General features: G+C 48.8%; 2 protein-coding genes and 1 pseudogene across 4 annotated transcripts; 2 read left to right on the forward strand and 1 right to left on the reverse strand.

Moving 5' to 3' along the window:
* Positions 1 to 644: 644 nt before the first annotated feature.
* Positions 645 to 742, forward strand: LOC111541021 (annotated as a pseudogene).
* Positions 743 to 2,502: 1,760 nt separating this feature from the next.
* On the forward strand, positions 2,503 to 5,502 carry LOC111540905 (transmembrane O-methyltransferase). The gene is made up of 3 exons (XM_023209567.1): positions 2,503 to 2,776; positions 4,491 to 4,687; positions 5,182 to 5,502. The coding sequence occupies exons 1-3, from the start codon at positions 2,518 to 2,520 to the stop codon at positions 5,500 to 5,502; spliced, it is 777 nt and encodes a 258-aa protein (XP_023065335.1). The 5' UTR covers positions 2,503 to 2,517.
* A 667-nt stretch (positions 5,503 to 6,169) lies between these two features.
* Positions 6,170 to 9,375, reverse strand: ANAPC15 (anaphase promoting complex subunit 15). Of its 3 annotated transcripts, none has more exons than XM_023209562.2 (6): positions 9,246 to 9,375; positions 8,037 to 8,091; positions 7,752 to 7,881; positions 7,137 to 7,196; positions 6,681 to 6,818; positions 6,170 to 6,521 (listed from the first exon to the last, which is right to left on the reverse strand). In XM_023209562.2, exons 3-6 carry the CDS (start codon positions 7,869 to 7,871, stop codon positions 6,474 to 6,476), a joined length of 366 nt encoding a protein of 121 aa, XP_023065330.1. In that variant the 5' UTR covers positions 7,872 to 7,881; positions 8,037 to 8,091; positions 9,246 to 9,375; the 3' UTR covers positions 6,170 to 6,473. The 3 variants fall into 3 exon arrangements, with proteins under 3 accessions (XP_023065330.1, XP_023065329.1, XP_023065331.1); XM_023209561.2 differs by having other exon boundaries at positions 6,170 to 6,533; XM_023209563.2 differs by lacking the exon at positions 8,037 to 8,091 and having other exon boundaries at positions 9,246 to 9,363.
* Between the last annotated feature and the right edge of the window lie 8,753 nt (positions 9,376 to 18,128).

The following is an 18,128-nucleotide window of genomic DNA, read 5'->3' on the forward strand; positions in this document are numbered from 1 at the left end:
AGGCGTAACCGGACACGCAGGCAAGTGAAGCGAGGAAAGGGAGGGGCGGATCACATGACTTCATCTTTCCAGTCTCTAAACTGGCAGTAGTGTCCGTCATGAATTGTGTTATGCGTTCCCGTGGCCACTAGGCCACTTTTCTGGACCATTGAGCGAACTCGTACCAAATGCCCTTGTATGCCCTCGTGATTCACTCTTCTAAATGCCATGCGAGGGGCGAGTGGGATCCAGGCCTGACGCTCCTAGATCGTACAGCCTGGGTGCACACACACAGGATCCAGATGACCGGTACCCAGTCGGGGAACAGAGGGTGTATCGCCCAGCTGGGCTGGGGGTGAATACACAGAGGGTGTATTCTGCACCTGGGCTGGGGATCTGCGACTTACAAGAAGAAGGGACCTTATACTACCTTCACATGCTGACGCGGAGCGGAGATAAATGCTGGTGGAGGAGATAGAAGTCACCTCACTGACCTCTCTGCCTTCAGGCTTTTATCTTTAATTCTGCCTTTTTTTTTACAGCACCCATAGTAAATCTAACGCACAAAGCTGACCATCAGTTCTCTTTTCCTAAACGTCCCCCCTCCCCCATGTCTTCCCTTGGGCCCTGAACACAGGTCCAAGTCCGTCCAAAATTGTATAGTGATCCATTTGTTGTTCATGCGCGTGTGATTGGGTGTTCACCCGCATGTGTGAAATGCGCCCACCCTCAAATCTTGTTTTGGCACATTACCCATCTGACATATCAAAGTCATGCAGAGCCTGACACCTCTCTCCAACTGCATGTTCTGAGGTGAGGGGTGGGGGGGTGGGTGGAGGGGTGAGCAATGTGTTTCACTGGACGTAGAGAAATGATGTTTCCTGATTGATCAACTGGACTTTGCACATGCAGCCTGGTCTGCCTACTGTCTTCGAGACTCAGTACAATGTCCTCCTGATTACCTTCTCTGACCCCATTCTCTGGACATGTCCAGTAATCCTCATCCAGTGTTAATTCATGCATTTATTAACAAATATTTGCTGAGCGTCTACTATGTGCCACACACTGTTATATCTGGATATGCATCAGTTCACAAAACAGCCAAAGTCCCTGTAGTCGTGGAACATCCAATAGTGATCACACTATATTCTATGTTCCTGGGTCAGTCTCACCTACCAAACTTGGGAGTTCCTGGAGCACAATGACAGGTTCTGACTCTTACCTGTGGCCCAAGGCATGGCCTTGCTTACAGAAAACTTGCATATCAATGAGTACATTACAGTCACCCCATCACCTTGGCTCACCCCATGCCCCATCTTCTGATCCAAGGAATCAGAGAAGTCGCCAGATCTCGTACCTCTTATAACCCCTCAAATCAAGACCCTGAGGTTCTGTAAATCTTTTGAGGTTCCTGAAGTGTAGGAGGCAGCTTAAGCTCATCCCTGGGGCTGGTAACTTGAACTGCAGGTCTCAGGTGACAGCAGCCACCTCAGCATGAATAATTGAAAGCCAGTCCAGCTTCCTGCCTCAGAGTTATACCCCACAGCAGGCCCTGGACTCCCTCAACCTGTCCTGTGCTCTGGTCTTGCCTAAGCAGGAGCCTCCAGCCCAGGTAAGCAGGGCCCTGGATTGTGGGTTCCCAAGTACACCAGTTCAAGCCCACAGCATCACTCACCTATTCACACCCATCCATACACTCTTTCATTTTTACTCCCCGCCACCACCAGGGGCCTTGCAAGAAGGCCTGCAAGGAGGTCAGATCTGGGTGAGGAAGAGAATGGCCCAGGACATGGGAGGAGAGGCCCATTCCCCATAGGCCTCTGGAGAGAAGAGCTGAGTAGAGGGAAAATGTGTGCTGTGTGTTGTGTGTATGTACACATTTGTGAAGAGAATTCTGAGACAGCACAGGAGAAGAGGGGAATACAGCGGAGAGGAGATAGGGCTGGAGAATTATTACAGAATCAAAGACTCCTCCTATCCGCAGGGAAGAGCAGGCGGAGGGAGAGTCCTGGGGTGGGAAAGAGGACATCTCACCCTAACACCCTATGGAGTATTTTGATTGCCTTTTACTGAGGCAGGGCAGTGATGGTGAAGGTGTTTTTGACTGCAAACCTATGCTCTTTTGCTACACAGCAGTGGTCACAGGAGTCTAGGCAGGCAGAGGGTAGGGGTGGGGGAAGATACCCCAGAGGGGAACTAGTGAAAGGGGTCCTGAAGAAGGGGTGATGTCAGGGATAAAGAGAAACAAGTCAGGAAAACGATGTTAAGATGGAACCAGGGGTTGGGACTGGGAAGAGGTGATTTGGGGCTGGGTGCTGAAAGTAGACAGTATGGAGTCCTTGAAAGTACACAGGCTTGAAATCATACTAACCTGGATTCAAATCCCAGTTCTGCTGTGTGACTCTGGACAAAAGACTTAGCCTTTCTGAGCCATGGTTTGTAAAACCTAAGGATAATTGCTACTGGCAAAGGCTACACAAATAGGCAAATTGTGGGTGTGGGTTTCCCTCCCTCCACCCCAGGACCCAGGTAGGGACCATGTCCCCTGCCATTGCACTGGCCTTCCTGCCACTGGTGGTAACATTGCTGGTGCGGTACCGGCACTACTTCCGATTGCTGGTGGGCACGGTCTTGCTGCGAAGCCTCCGAGACTGCCTGTCAGGGCTGCGGATCGAGGAGCGGGCCTTCAGCTACGTGCTCACCCATGCCCTGCCTGGTGACCCCGGTCACATCCTCACCACCCTGGACCACTGGAGCAGCCACTACGAGTACTTGAGCCATATGGGGCCTGTCAAAGGTCAGTGTTCCCTAGCCTTCTGCTCCAAGAGGTACCCCCAAGGCAGTGAAGGAATATTTGGGATCTGTTGCTGCTTTACTGGGTGAATAGGGCAGGTTCTTGATCCTCTTTTAGGGCCTCTTTTTTTTTCTCATCTGGAAATGAGGAGCTTGGACTAAGTCATTTATTCAGCAAACACTTATTGTCACCTCTTTTGTATTAGGAATGTGCTAGGTAACAGGGAGGGGGGTAGAGGCCACAGAGATGAACGAGCCATAAATGCTGGCCTCAAAGGAAGCATAATACACAGTGGAATAACCATCTCAGCAGATAACCCATAGCTTTGTAATTATCTGTCTCTACATTTTTCTTCTCCACCATGAGGCTTCCACATACCATTTAGGGTAGCTGTCTGCCTGGATTTATCTCAATCCCAGCATAAGTGCTTTTAGGGTCTTATTTAAGAAATTCGGCTGTGTGGTGGTTCGCGCCTGTAATCCCAGCACTTTGAGAGGCCGAGGTGGGCAGATTGCCTGAGCTCAGGAGTTTGAGACTGGCTTGGGCAACATGGCAAAAACCCATCTCTACAAAAAATGCAAAAATTACCTGGGCATGGTGGCACACACCTGTGGTCCCAGCTACTTTGGAGGCTGAGGTGGGAGGACTGCTTGAGCCCAGGAAGCTGAGGCTGCAGTGAGCCATGATTGTGCCACTGCACTCTCCAGCATGGGTGACAGAGCAAGACCTTGTCTCAAAAAAAAAAAAAAAAGAAAAGAAATTCAGAAATTCACTGGCTGGGCATGGTGTCTCGTGCCTGTAATCCCAGCACTTTGGGAGACCGAGGCAGGAGGATCACTTGAGCCCAGGAGTTCGAGACTAGCATGGGCAACAAAGCGAGACCCCTGTTTCTACAAAAAATTTAAAAATTAGCCGGGTGTGGTGGTGAGTAACTGTGGTCCCAGCTACTAGGCAAGCTGAGGTGGGAGGATTGCCTGAGCCTGGGTGGTCAAGGTTGCAGTGAGCCATGATTACGCTACTGCACTCCAGCCTGGGCAACACAGCAAGACCCGGTCTCATAAATAAATAAATAAATAGAAGTTCGTCCAATTCCAAGATCAGAAATCTATTCAATGAGCAGTAAAAGGGGAATGAAACTACAAATTCTAACAGAGACCGTTCATAAATCTCAAAGATAGGGTGGTTGTTTCTGTCTGGGACCTCATAGAGAAAGAGCAACATTTGAACTGAATCTGGAAGTTTTGAGTTGGCCAGGCAGATGGAGATGGGGGTGGGAAGGGCAAAGCCAGCCACATATACACATGTGGCATGTAGGAATGAGACAGCATGATGGATGCTGGGTACAGTTCTTTGGGATGGCTGTGATACAGGCCACAGGTCGGAAGTACTGAGAGATGAACCTGGGAAGTAGAATAGGATCAGGTCCAAGGTCCTGAATGCCAGGCTGAGGATCCCAAGTTCAATCCCAAAGGCCTTCAGCTCACGGGAGCCAAGGAGTAATAAGGTCAGATTGGTTGGAAAGATTCCAGGGCTGGTGTGAAGACTACACTGTAGGAGACGGGGACCAGGAGGGCAGTTGGGGCTATGGTACAAGAGACAGATGAGACCCCAGCTGGTTGGGAGCTGCAGTGAGGCAGGTGAGCATTTGAGATATCTTTCTATCAGGGGCCCTGCATTCGTCTCCCATGTCTTCTGCAACAGCCATCTCCCCACATAGGTCAGATCCTGATGCGGCTGGTGGAGGAGAAGGCCCCTGCCTGTGTGCTGGAATTGGGAACCTACTGTGGATACTCTACCCTGCTTATTGCCCAAGCCCTGCCCCCTGGGGGTCGCCTTCTTACTGTGGAGCGAGACCCACGCACAGCAACAGTGGCTGAAAAACTCATCCGCCTGGCCGGCTTTGATGAGCACATGGTCAGTCTCCCATCTCCCCACCCCAGATTTCTGTCACCCCAGGCCTTGCCCTAGCCAGACATCCCTTGTGAGGGACTCCCATCTAAGGAGAAGGAAGCACCTCCACTCTGGGGACTGTGATGCTGGATGGTGTGTGAGCTCCTGCCCTCCTGTCCCAAGTCATCTGCACATTATTTTCTGCCGGATGACAAAAGAAACAGCTAAGAGGAAGGCCTGTGGAACCCAGCAAATTTGGGTCCAGCTCTTACTCTGCCTCTTGTTAGCTATGTGACCTTTAGCAAAGCATGCATCCTCTGAACCTCAGCTTCTTTACAGGCAGAATGGAAATCACAATACTGATCCTGACTTCTTAGGTTCTGAGGTCAGAGGAAATGTGAGAACACTCATGGGGAGCTAAGCCAGGACCTGGCATGAAGTAAGCCAGATCCTGGTGGGGTATTCACTGGGAGAACAATTCCCCCCACCCTCACCTCCAGCTTCCCCTATCCTCACAGGTGGAGCTCATCGTGGGTAGCTCAGAGAAGGTGATCCCGTGCCTACGCACCCAGTATCAGCTGAGTCGGGCAGACCTGGTGCTCCTGATACACCGGCCACGATGTTACCTGAGGGACCTGCAGCTGCTGGAGGCCCATGCCCTACTGCCAGCAGGTGCCACTGTGCTGGCTGACCATGTGCTCTTCCCTGGTGCACCCCGCTTCTTGCAGTATGCTAAGAGCTGTGGCCGCTACCGTTGCCGCCTCCACCACACTGGCCTTCCAGACTTCCCTGCTATCAAGGATGGCATAGCTCAGCTCACCTATGCTGGACCAGGCTGAGGTCCAGGCCCAGGGGTACTTACTGATGCCCACACCCACCCCCACCCCCACCCAAGCAGGGACCTCAGAATCTGCTCCCTTTCCTGTTTGGGGCCTTGACACATGCTGGGCTCAGGGCTAGGGAGTCTCTCTTCCCACCTCTGACCCCTTTCAGCCTCTACACTGACCTCAAGTGTCAAGTTCTATCAGGCTGCTTGGTTTCACTAGGCCCCCTCTTTCCAGGGAGAACCATGGACTGACAGCATTCTTTCTGAGCTCCCGACCCATCTCTGTCACTGATTTGCTGAGTGACTCCAAGGGAATCCCCGCCTTGCTCTGAGATTTAATCTTCTCTCTTAACATGAAGGAAGCTGGATGGGAGAGCTCCAGGGACCTCCCAGTTCTCGGCCTCAGAAAGCCTCCCATCCTCAGCCCATGCCATTCTGGGTGGAATCAGAGGAAGTGGCAGACAGTGAGTTAGAGGCCCTGCAGGAATAGCTGGATGCAAGCTGGGCCAGAGAAAATGGCACAGAACCCTGGACCCAGGGCCAGGCATGCCCTGGCCTTCCCTAACCCTGGCCCACTTAGCCAATTAGGTGTGGCTGATGTCCCTTGAGTGCCCTCTCCCCAAAGCCCAAAGGAAGACGCTGGACTCCTCTGGGCCCCACCAACAAATAGGGAATAGACATGGGGGGAAAATCATTCCTTTGTCTTTATTAAAGAAACTTAGAAAGAGACCAGACCTGGCAATCAAGGGGTGAGGTACTGGCCAGGAAGGTGGAGTGGGGCTCAGGCCCTGGGGATTTCAAGTGCAGACCGATGGCCTGGGAGGGGCCAAGGAGACCAGATCCTGGCAGCAGCTGAGGAGGTGCCCAAGGGCACTTTCAGGCACGGGGGCCATCAGCTGGTTCTGTGGGCAGGGGTTGGGGGTTGGGATGCAGGGTAGTTTGGGCTGGCTTGGAATCTCTCTGAGGCCACCCTGCCTTGTCTACCTAGATCATCCACTGGTCCTGATCCTGTTCGTTGCCTTCCATGTCCACCTGGAGAGGAGGCTGGGTGTGGGTGGGGAGAGGCCTCAGCCAGCCTCAGCCCCAGATCCTGCCCCTGGCTGGATCCAGGGTTTCTGTACCCTTTGGCCATCAACTGGGTCAGGGGCAGGGGCCCAGGAAGAGAGGCCCTCCCCCATACCCCTTGCCTACCTCATTGACCTCTCCGTCATCAGGCGACTCATTGTAGTCATTCATCTCGTCCATGTCCTGCATGTCCTCATCATCCTCTGAGTCCTCTTCACTATCCTCATCGTCTTCATCATCCTCTTCTTCCTCGTCATCATAGTGCTGGTGAGCAGGACAGAGCCTGTAAGCCCTACAGGCCTGCATGGACCAGTTCAAGAACTGACCCACTTGAACCTCTCTCTAGGGCCAATGAATGACGCCGCACCCCAACCCTCCCTCCTTGAGTCTAGCAGGCTGGTGCATGTTCTGCAGGACCTTAATGCTAGGCCCAATGCCCACCCCTTCTATCTCCCGTTTTTGCCCTTCACCCAGATCTGAGAACCACAACTGCTCTGGGTCAGAGGCAGGACATTCAGAATTAGAGCAGAGCCTCGGTCCACTGTGGCCCCCACACAGGCCCCACCTGCTAAAGCCACTCACCTCTGAGGCTGGCTTGCCAATAGGAACCAGGTTGTTGTCTTTCTCTGCGATGCTTTGGAGCTGTGGGCAAAGGCACAGAGGAACAAGGCCAGAGCCCAAGTAGGGCAGGTCAGGGGCATGGGACTGGCCCATTCTGCCCAGAAGACGAGCCACACGTGTGGGGGAGAAGCTTCCTCCCAGTTCTCAGGGAGATTCAATCCCTTTCTTGTCATCTGCCATTTATGAACTTGATCTAAATACTTAAACTCTCTGAGCCTTGGTTTTTTCGTATAATTATGGTGAGGATGAAGTGAGAGACTTACCAGCCTAGAAAGCGTCATCTGCTAGATCCTCAATAGTCAAAATTATTTCCTGTGCTTTAGGAAAAAGAGCTTGGGCTGAGTGTCAGCAGCCTGGGCTCTAATCTGGCCCAGAAGTCACATGGTACCCCTGTAAATTAGGGTATGACAAGATGAGAACCTTGGCTCCCTGGCTCCCAGCCTGATTATTCCCAGCTGAGGGCAAATATTTCCGGAGTAAGGCTGGGTCATGGCCCACTGAAGGGGGTCTCTGTCTGTGCTGGGGTCTCTGTCTATGCTGGGGTCTCTGTCTGTGCTGTGCTAGCTGCTCACTCACCCAGGCCTGATGCTGCTGTTCCTGCTGCTGCAGCTCTGTCTCTTCCACACAGGGTCGATCCAGATTAAACCACAGTGTCTCAGTCACACGAGGGAAGAGTGAGGGGAACAAAGTGGACATGGCTCCTAGACTGAGGGAAAGGGTCAAGTGAATGTGTTTTGCTTAGTTTTCGTTTTTAATTTGGTTGTAATCTGATTTAGGGATAGGGTGGAAGACAGCAGGAAAGCAGCCCCTCCCCCTAGGAATCAGATAGACCTGGCTATGAGTCCTGGCTCCAACACTTACTAGCTGTTTGACCTTGGCTGAGTCACTTAACCTCTCTGGGCCTCAGTGTCTTCATCTGTAAAATGGGGATAATAACAATTATACCACCGTCAAAGTTATTCTGATAATTAAGTAAATAATGGATAAATAAAGCTGTTTGCAGGGTGTTCAAGGAGGGAAGGGAATGGGAGTCAAGTGTAGGAATAGGAATCCAGAATGCAGACTGGCATTATGAAATTATACAAAATTAGAGGTAGCAGGGTTCTACTGAAATTATCCCTACCTCCTCCACACACTAAAACCTGCTTTTTGCACCTTTATGATGGCCCATACCACACCCACCCAGTGTCAGAAATTTAGGACACTAACGACCGCTCAAGAATCACAGCCAAATGTTGGGGTGGGGGGATTGTAGCATATGCAAGCAGGGCTTAGTAAGACATTCTAGGAGGCATGAATAAGTGGATAAATAAGTAGATGTAAGATTGAATGGATGAACTAACATTATAAGGGTACAATCAGCTTTGAGCGGCTGAGGGAGCCGACCAGGAGTGCCAGATAACCTTTATTAAACTGAGGACAGGCAAACTGAGGCCCAGCGACAGGCAGAGACTGGCTTTAGGTCATACAGTGAGTCGGGGCTTAGAACTCCTCCGTGAAAGGGATGAGCAGGAGAAAAGAATTGATGCCTGGTCCTGCTTCTGTCCTAATTTATCTAACCGACCCAGGGCCAGCCGCTGCCCTTCCCTGTATCTCAGATTTCCAACCCGCGTAATTAGGCACGAAGGAAAACACCCTCATGTCCAAGAAGTTCTGACAGGCCAGAGATCTCGGCTCGGAAAGCCCAACCCACTGTCGCAAAGCCACCGCCCATTCCTTACTCATTACAGTAATGACCACGCAGTTGACCAACAGAAAGAAAGTAGGGCGGGACTCAAGACAGAAATTTGGCCTTATAGGGTTGCTAAACGCGAAAAAAGCGGGCCCTGGCTAGGGCCAATTAACTGAAAGAAATGCTGGGTGACAGGAAGAGACACCAATGAATGACGGACCTTGTGTGACGGGGTGGGGCTTAGTCTCGAGGAAGCGGCCAATGAACTGGAGCTCTTTAAGGGTTAAGGACTCTCAATATGGAGCTCCTGGGGAGTCGGGTCAAAGGAAATGGATTTCTGTGGGAGAAGAAGGAATTAAGGGGCAAGGAGACGGCGGCAGCCTTGTCTCTGTACTTACCGCGCCGGGAGGCTGCAGCCGGCGGCGACCCGGAAGCGCTTCACTCAGCCTGAGCGGAAGAACCCACCAGAATCCGGGACTCACCAAACGCATGCGTCCTTCGTCTCCTTTTGTTCCCTGCTCCCGCCCGCTAAACCGGATGTGACGTTGCATACCTTAGTCACATTGTTAACGGAAGAAAGTGTGCAGTGCCTGCTTATCTGACCCGCCTCGAGTCTCAGCCAGTCGGCCTCTCCATCCTGGCCCCACTACTATGGCTACATTTAACCCCTGCTCCTTTGTTCCCAGGCACCATTTGCTTGTTAACCCCTTCTGAAGAATAGTTGACAGCAACCTCTTAGTGAGAGGGCCGTCTGTCCTACTGCATCCAGAAAACTAATCTGTTACTACTCCAGAATTGCTGGTTAATGTTATGTCCCTCCTGTCTGTGCTCTCTCAGCTTCAGTTTCCCGTTTGAGCACATTCATTCTTTTTTATTTTTGCTCTGAACGAAAATATTTGAGTTCCTATATTACTATATTCCAGGCCTTGCTAGAAACTGGAGATACATCTACAAAAATGGTCGCTTCCCTGGAAGACCTCACAGTCCAGGGAAGCCAAACCCTGCAGACATGCAGTAGACTCAGTGATCTCTCTTAAGGTTGTCTGTTGAATTTTCACATTGGAGATTATGTACAGACTTGAATGACTAGTCAGCCTCAGGCACAGCATTCTGTTGCTTGGGGAATCTGCTGCCCTCCTCAGACCTGGGCCAAGTCCCCTTAGAGGTCAACCTTGTAACCTCTCCCATTCCTTTGCTGATGCCTCAGTTCCAGTAATCTCTGACTCAGCTTCCCCTTTAGAGATACTCATGCTTTCTGGCAACAGAGGTCCTTCAAACCCAATTCCTATTAAGCTCCATCACTTACCAGCCTCTTCCAGGGACAGCAGTCGTCCACATTTCCAGTACTGTCCTGGCCAGATGTGTGAGTTTTGGCAAGTCCGTTTGCTCTCTGAACTCAGCTTCTTTGTCAACCAGAATCATAATCTCTGCCCAGCCTTCCTTCTATCCTGGGCTGATGTGAAGATTGGATAAGAATTGTTCAAGAGGTCATGTACTGTGCATATTGAATGTGATTATATTGCCAAATAGCACCGTTTGTTATAGTTTTTCATTAAAGAGTACCCTTTGCCTCTTGGAAATGACTACCTTTTTCATTCGTTCAACAAATACCTATTGAGTGCCTTAGTATATGTCCGTCACTATTCTTAGTAGTGGGTATACAGTAGTAAACAAAACAGACCAAAAAAGTCCCTCTTTTCATAGAGCCTTCATTCTGAGAGAGGTAAACAATGAAGAAGATAGATAAATAAAATATGTAGTTTTAAGATTGCAGTAAATACTGAGGAGAAAAATCTGAGAAGTGGGAATAAAATATTTGCAGGGGAGGTGTTTTATTTTTGATTGGGGGGCCAAAGTCACTGGGAAGGTGACTTTTGAGTAAAAGTCTGAAGGAACAGAGAGCCTTCTGATATTTGTGGAAGAGCATTTCAGTGAGAGAGAATGGAAGTGCAGAGGGCCTAGAATGGCTTGGGCATAGTGTCCTCTAGGGCAAGTAATAGGTAGGACATGAGGAGTTAGGGAGTCAGTGGAGGGTTGTGAGCACAGGGTCCACACAATCTGATTTACATTTTAACTGAGTTACTCTGGCTGTTCTATAAAGAATAGACTGGGCGTAGGGGAAACAATGGCAGAAGCAGGGAGACCAGTTGGGAGCCTATTATGAAATCCAGAGGTAGTGGATGAGAAGTGGTTGAATTCTAAATTTAAATGGTAGAGACTACAAGGTTTGCTAACAGATGTAGAATGCCAGAATAAGAAAAGAGCCACGATTTTTGGGCTGAATAACTAGAAGATTGGCGTTGCCACTGTTTTGAGATGGGAAAGACTGGGGAGGTGATGAGGGAGGGATTTCTTTTTTTTTTGACGGGGAGCTCAGGTTTGAGTGTGTTGAGTCTGAGATGACCATTAGAGTAGAGATGTTGAGGTGGCAGGGAGGCATATAAATCTGCAGGTCAGGGCAGAGATCTGGGCTGGATTTGGGAGTCATTGGCACATAGATGGTGTTTAAAGTCATGAGACTGGATGAGATCACCAAGGGAGTGAGTGTAAATGGAAAATAGTGTCCTCCAATATTCCGAATTTGAGGAAACTAGGAAAAGCAACAAACCAGATGGAGAAGGAAGACCAAAAAGATAAGTAGAAAGCTGGATGAGTTGATGGTATCTTGGAAGCCATGCAAAGAAAGGGTATTAGGAGGAGAAAATGGTCTACTACAGCCTCATTCTGTACAAAATTGTGCTTCTGTTTATTTCCCCAGCAGACCATGAGCTCCTTGAGGGCAGGGACTGAATGGTAACTATGTCCCCAGGGCCCAGCATGACCTTCTCCTGGATTCCTCATCTTCCTCCTGTGACCTGTGTCTCCATCAGTTTCTCCTCCAGCATCTTTTTCTTACAGGATTCCTACGTCAGGTACCGTTTGCCTTGTCCTTCCCGATAACTCCACCTGCTGGAAATTACCTAGTAACAGAGTTTATTTTGAAGGTCATCAGCCAGGCTCAGTAAGTCATGATGACTGGTTAGCTGGTGACATTTACTGAGTACCAACTGAGTGCCAGACACCTTTCTAGGCCCTGGGGACAGAGGAGAAGCAGAAATAATTCCTGCCCTAGAGAAAAATAGAGTATAGTGAGTACTAAGACAATTATAGACAATTATAGAGGAGGGTAATAATTGTTAAAATCAATGTATGTAGAGAATACATGAGAACACAGAGGAGGGGAGATGAATGGGTTCTGGACAAACTAAATTTAGGCTTTTGTTCCAGAAAAGAAAACATTTGAGTGGGCCTTGAGGGATGAGTAGGAGTTAAGCCCACTGGTAGATAAGTGGGAAAAGAGGGTGCACAAAGAGGCATCTTTCATTCAAGGGCATGTTTGGAGAACATTGAGAATCTGGGCAGAACTAGATGTGTGGGGTGGAGAGAGATGAGAAAGAATGATAGGGGACCCAGATAGGGAAGGTCTTTGGTGGCCCTATATGGAATGGATGGGATGGGATCTGGGCATCTTGGGTTTCACCTTTGTCTTATTGCTGACTTCCTGGGGACCCCAGGTAAATGTCTCCCCATTCACAAGCTTCCATGTTCTCTAACGTAATAGCCTAACCACGTCGCCAGCTCTGATGTGAGTCCTTGGAAGGAATTCCCCTAGCTTAACCCTTCCCATTCTTAGATTTTTACATTTGCTTTATTTGTGATTTATACAAACCAGGGCCTAGGAATGGAAAGCAGGGGCAGGATGGAGATTTCTCAACAGAAATCAATAAATCCAGAGCCCAGAGGCTGAAGATGGAAACCATGACTCTATACAGATAATTCTCGAGGATCCAGGAAGGGCCAGATTTGAGTGGTGTGAATTCAGTGCTAGTAAGAGCTGCTTACTCATTCCTTTCATAAGCCTTGAGGAGCATGGCTGGCCCTGGTAGGGGACAGAGGAGAATGTCACAGTCACAGTCACTACCTTTCATACATATGGAGGGATGGTTGGTCTCCAGAGGGTTTTCCCACTCATAGTCTCCACTTATCCTTAGCCCAGCCCTGGGAATTCTGCCTTCATTTAGCAGATGAGGAACCTGAGGCTCAGGAAAGTAAAGCAGCTTGTCTGAGGTGAAGCTACAACTCAAGAATGTCAAGATCTTGCATTGTTCCACAAATCTTCCTTATGGGCTAGTATGTGCTTGCCAATGGGGACTCACAGAGGAATCCGATTTGAGTCCTAGTCCTCTTCAACTACCCGGTATGGTGTGGGTACCAGACTAACGCAAGTCATTTGGCCCTTTAGGCCAGATCTCTGTGTGATTCATGTGTATTTCCCCGGCACCTTGCACAGTGTCTAGCAAAGTAGTCACTCAACAAATGTTTATATAAGATGGATTTGTTTCCTTGGGTCTAATGGAATTATAATTCACATGAAGAATGGTATAACAGGGATAGGTTCTAAAAAGAGAAAAGTGGTAATGTTCAAAAGAGAAGAGCAGTGTGGGAGGGGAGGTGGAGAAGGCTCCTCAGGAGATGAGACCTTGCAAGAGGAGTTAGGAAAGAATATTCTAGTCAAGAGCGGACAGTATGTGCAGAAGTGCAGAGGCCTGAAAGGGTGTAGTGTGCCCAGGACATGACATTCACCACGTGCCTGTTGTGTGGCCATCTTGGTGATGGGCACTACGAAAGAAACAGGACCAGGAGACAGTACCCTGTGCTCAAAGGACGAAGTACACCCTTGGAGGAGGACAGGGACATGTTGAGAAAGGCTTCCTTGAGCAGGGGAGACTTCAGCTGGGTCTTGAAGGATGCTTCAGAGTTCGAGTCAGAGAGGAGGAAAGGGGAAGCCTCCCAGGTGGGAGGGGCCTCCTTAGGCAGGGGCTGTGGTGGGAGGGAATGAGGAGAATGCCCAGGCAGGAGAGCATGGTGTGTGGAGGGCAGGTTGGTGGGGTGGGAGGGGCTGGAGAGCTCCACTGGGTGGGCTAGCTGAGGGAGTGCACTTTAGCCCTTAGCATGGGGCATAAGGCTTGTTCTGCCTCGTGGTCACTCAACACCTCATTTATTTCCCATCATTGTGGCCTCTCTGGACCTGATTCTGAGCTTGGGATGGATAGATGCGTTGGAAGGGATCTCTGTGAATTATCTTCCAGTTCCCTAGAAAGCCAGCCCCAGGAGAGGTGCTCCAGCCAGGTCCCTATTTGCATGGTGGTTTAGCATGTATTTTCTTACCACAAATATATGGTAAGGTTTCCTCACTAAGGTTTAATGGGCTAAGGTTTCCCCATTCTGACTATAGCAAAATAGACACAAAGTTTGAAGAGGGGCCCTCTGCATTGGAGGCAAAGGCTGAGGAGACACAGACCTACACACACACACACACACACCCTCACTTTTATGCAGAATGAAGGCTCCCCGGAGATCCCCGTGTCCTAATCCTATGGTGTCTATCTTACCTGGCAAAAGGGACTTTGCAGATGTGGTTAAGGTTAAGGACTTTCACATGGGGTGATTATCCAGGTGGGCCCAATCTATTTACATGAATCCTTAAAATCAGATCGACTAGACAAGGAAGAAGCGTCAGAGAGATACTACATTGCTGACTTTGAAGATAGAGGAAGGGTCCATGAGCCAAGGAACACAGGCAGCCTCTAGAAGCTGAAAAGGGCAAGGAAATGGATTCTTCCCTAGAGCCTCCAGAAAGGAACAAAGACCTGCTGACATCTTAATTAAAAAAAAATTTTTTTAAATTTTTTTGAGACAGAGTCTTGCTCTATCCCCCAGGCTGGAGTGCAATGGTGGCATCTCGGCTCACTGCAACCTCTGCCTCCCAGGTTCAAGCGATTCTCCGGCCTCAGCCTCCTGTGTAATTGGGATTACAGGCGCCCACCACCACGCCTGGCTAATTTTTGTATTTTTAGTAGAGATGGGGTTTCGCCATGTTGGTCAGGCTGGTCTCAGGTGATCCGCCTGCCTTCGCCTCCCAAAGTGCTGGGATTACAGGTGTGAGCCACTACACCTGGCCCCTGATACCCTAAATTGAGACCCATGTTATACTTGTAACCTACAGAACTGTAAGTTAATAAGCCTGTGTTTTTTGCTGTGCAAAGTAGCACATTCCTGTAGTCCCAGCTACTTGGGAGGCTGTGGTAGGCGTGTTACTGGATAGTGCCCAGTAGTTTCAGGCTCTTGGTGTTCTGAACAAAGAACTGGACTAGACACACAGAGATAGCAAAGCAAAGCAGCAAAAGCTTATTAAGCACAGTATTACACTCTCGGAGGGAGAGAGTGGACTGACCTCTGGCAGATGAGATCAACATTAGTTTGGTGTACTCTGGGTCTTTTTGTGTGTCTGTGTGTATGTGTGTGTGTGTTTCTTCTCTTCCCAAAGCTGCCTAATCTCTAGCCAGTGTCTGCCTTTTTTATTGATAGATATGTTGCTTAGTTACTTTGGCCCTTGTGTGTCACCTGCATCCCATAATTTTAAGTACATGCATGATTTGCAGTCTATATGCACGAGCTTCAATGAGCTAATTACCATACAGGGTCATTTTAAGGATACTTTTTCTCTTTAATGTACATGCCCATCTCTAAGGAGCTGCCCCTAACAGGTTTGGTCCAGATTTAGCCCACATGGGGGCTTCTTTCTCACTTTTGTTTTGGCTGTTCTGCTTCTTATCTCGCTTCTTGCTCACCTGCCCCTTCAGCTTGCTTCTGCTCCCTGCTTTTACTCATTCTGCCCTTGATCCAACTTTTAATTCCCTTTACTATTTTCCTGCTATATTTTTCCTCTTCCCCTGCTTCAGGAGGATCGCTTGAGCCGAGGAGTTTGGGACCAACCTGGGCAACAGAGCGAGACCTTGTCTCAAAAATCAATTAATTAATTAATTAATTTGTGTTGTTTTAAGCCACTTAGTTTGTGGTAGTTGTTATGGCACCAACAGAAAACAAATGCACACACATATATCCTCCCACCCCGATGGACAATGAACCACAGTCATACACGCTCAGGCAGACACAGGCAGGGAGACCCAGGAACATCAGCTGGCCCTAATTGGGGGCTGGGGAGAAATGAAGCTTCAGGTGTGTGCTGCAGGGTGGGGTGGTAAGGCCTGCTCCTTGGCTGGTGTGGAGAAACTTTGACCACATTTATCAGGCTTAACTTTGCTCTGCTTCCTCTCAGTCTTTACATCATACTTTTAGCAACCTTTACAACATTTTGTCCTAAACACTGTTGCGAATACATGTATGAACCTCAAAGACTATACTAAATGAAATAAGCCAGTCACGAAAGGACAAATACTGTAGGATTTCACTTGTCTGAGGTTCCTGGAGAAGTCAAATTCAGAGACAGAAAGTAGGATGGTGGTTGCCAGGGGCTTGGGGAGTAGGGAGTTATTACTGTTTTGGGTTTTGTTTGTTTGTTTGTTTTTATGGGTATCCTGGTTCTGCTTAAAGAGTTATTACTGTTGACCCATGAACAACACAGGTTTGAACTGCATGGGTCTGCTAATGTGTGGATTTTTTTCAATCAATCACAGATAAAAAATACAGTCTTCAGAGGATGCGAAACCCACATATGTGAAGGGTGGGACGTCAGTATGTGTGGATTTGGGTATGGGGGGGCTCCTGAAACCAATCCCCTACATCTGTTGAGGGAGGATTGTATTTAATGGATACATTTTCAGCTGGGGAAGATGAAAAGCATTCGGGGTGAGCCTGGTCGTGGTGGCTCACACCTGTAATCCCACCATTTTGGGAGGCCGAGGTGGGAGGATTACTCGAGCGCAGGAGTTTGAGACCAGCCTGGGCAACATGGCAAAACCCCATCTCTACCAAAAATACAAAAATTAGCCAGGTATAGTGGTGTGTGTCTGTGGTCCCAGCTACTTGGGAGGCTGAGGTGAGAGGATTGTTTGAGCCCAGGAGGTAGAGTAGAAGTTGCAGTGAGACAAAATGGTACCATTGCACTCCAGCCTGGGTGATAGAGCAAGAACCTGTCTTTACAAAAAAAAAGAAAAAAGATTTCTGGATGGATTCACAACAATGTGAATGTACTTAATGTGAGTGTACTGAACTGGACATGTAAAAATTGTTAAAATGATTTTTATTGTATGTATGTTGCCACAATTAAAAAAAAAAAAACTTGTAGATGAGGCACCATTTTGGAGAATGGGTTGAGGGGAGCCTCCAGTCAACCTCCCCATACTACAGTGCAGCTGGAAACTTGGTAACTGGTTCTCTGACACCTCGCCATCACTCCCAGCCCAGTGCCACATATCCCAATCTCCATGCCCCACTCCAGTCCAGAGCCATCTATTGCCTGGGCTACTGCAATAACTGGCTAACTTCCCACCACACTACACTTCGAACCATACATGGCTGCCTAAAACCTTTCCCTGGTTTCCCACTGCTTTTAGCCTGTGAGTTGAAGTCCTTGCCAGGCAAGATCTGGCCCTGCCTGCCTGTCTACCCTCATCTACAGCCAACCTCCTTCTTGCTTTCTGCACCCCAACCATACCCCAAAAGTTTTGCAGATCTTCAGACCCACTAAAACATGTTCTGCCTCAGGGCCTTTGCACAATGCTTCTGTTGCCTGGGACGCAGTCCTCCTTCTTTACTGGGTCAGCTCCCTCCATTTTGGTCTCAGAGAGGTCCCTCCGGCAGCCCCAAACCAGATTAGCTCTGGTGCAAGGAGCACTCTTCCACAGCATCTTCTCTTTTTCTCATAGCACCTCACCTAATACATACACTCACACACACATTTATATGTGTGTGTGTGTATATATAAAATACATGTATTTTATATTATATATATGTATGTGTGTATATATATATATAATGTGTGGTAAAATATATATAACAAAAAATTTACAATTTTCGCCTTTTTTTCTTTGGACACTGAGTTTTGCTCTTGTTGCCCAGGCTGGAGTGCAATGGCGCGATCTTGGCTCACTACAACCTCTGCCTCCTGGGTTCAAGTGATTCTCCCACCTCAGCTTCCCAAGTAGCTGGGATTACTACAGTCATGTGCCACCATGGCCTGGCTAATTTTGTATTTTTAGTAGAGATGGGGTTTCCCCATGTTGTTTGGGCTTGTCTCAAACTTCTGACCTCTGGTGATCTGCCCACCTCAGCCTCCCAAAGTGCTGGGATTACAGGTGTGAGCCACCGTGCCTGGCCAATTTTAGCCATTTTTAAATGTACAATTCAGTGGCATTAAATACATTCTCATTGTGTGTAACTATCACTACATCCATTCCTCAGAACTCTCATCTTTTCCAGCTGAAACTCCGTAATTAAAC

This window comes from Piliocolobus tephrosceles, chromosome 13 (assembly GCF_002776525.5).
Source record: "Piliocolobus tephrosceles isolate RC106 chromosome 13, ASM277652v3, whole genome shotgun sequence".
NCBI lineage: Eukaryota > Metazoa > Chordata > Mammalia > Primates > Cercopithecidae > Piliocolobus > Piliocolobus tephrosceles.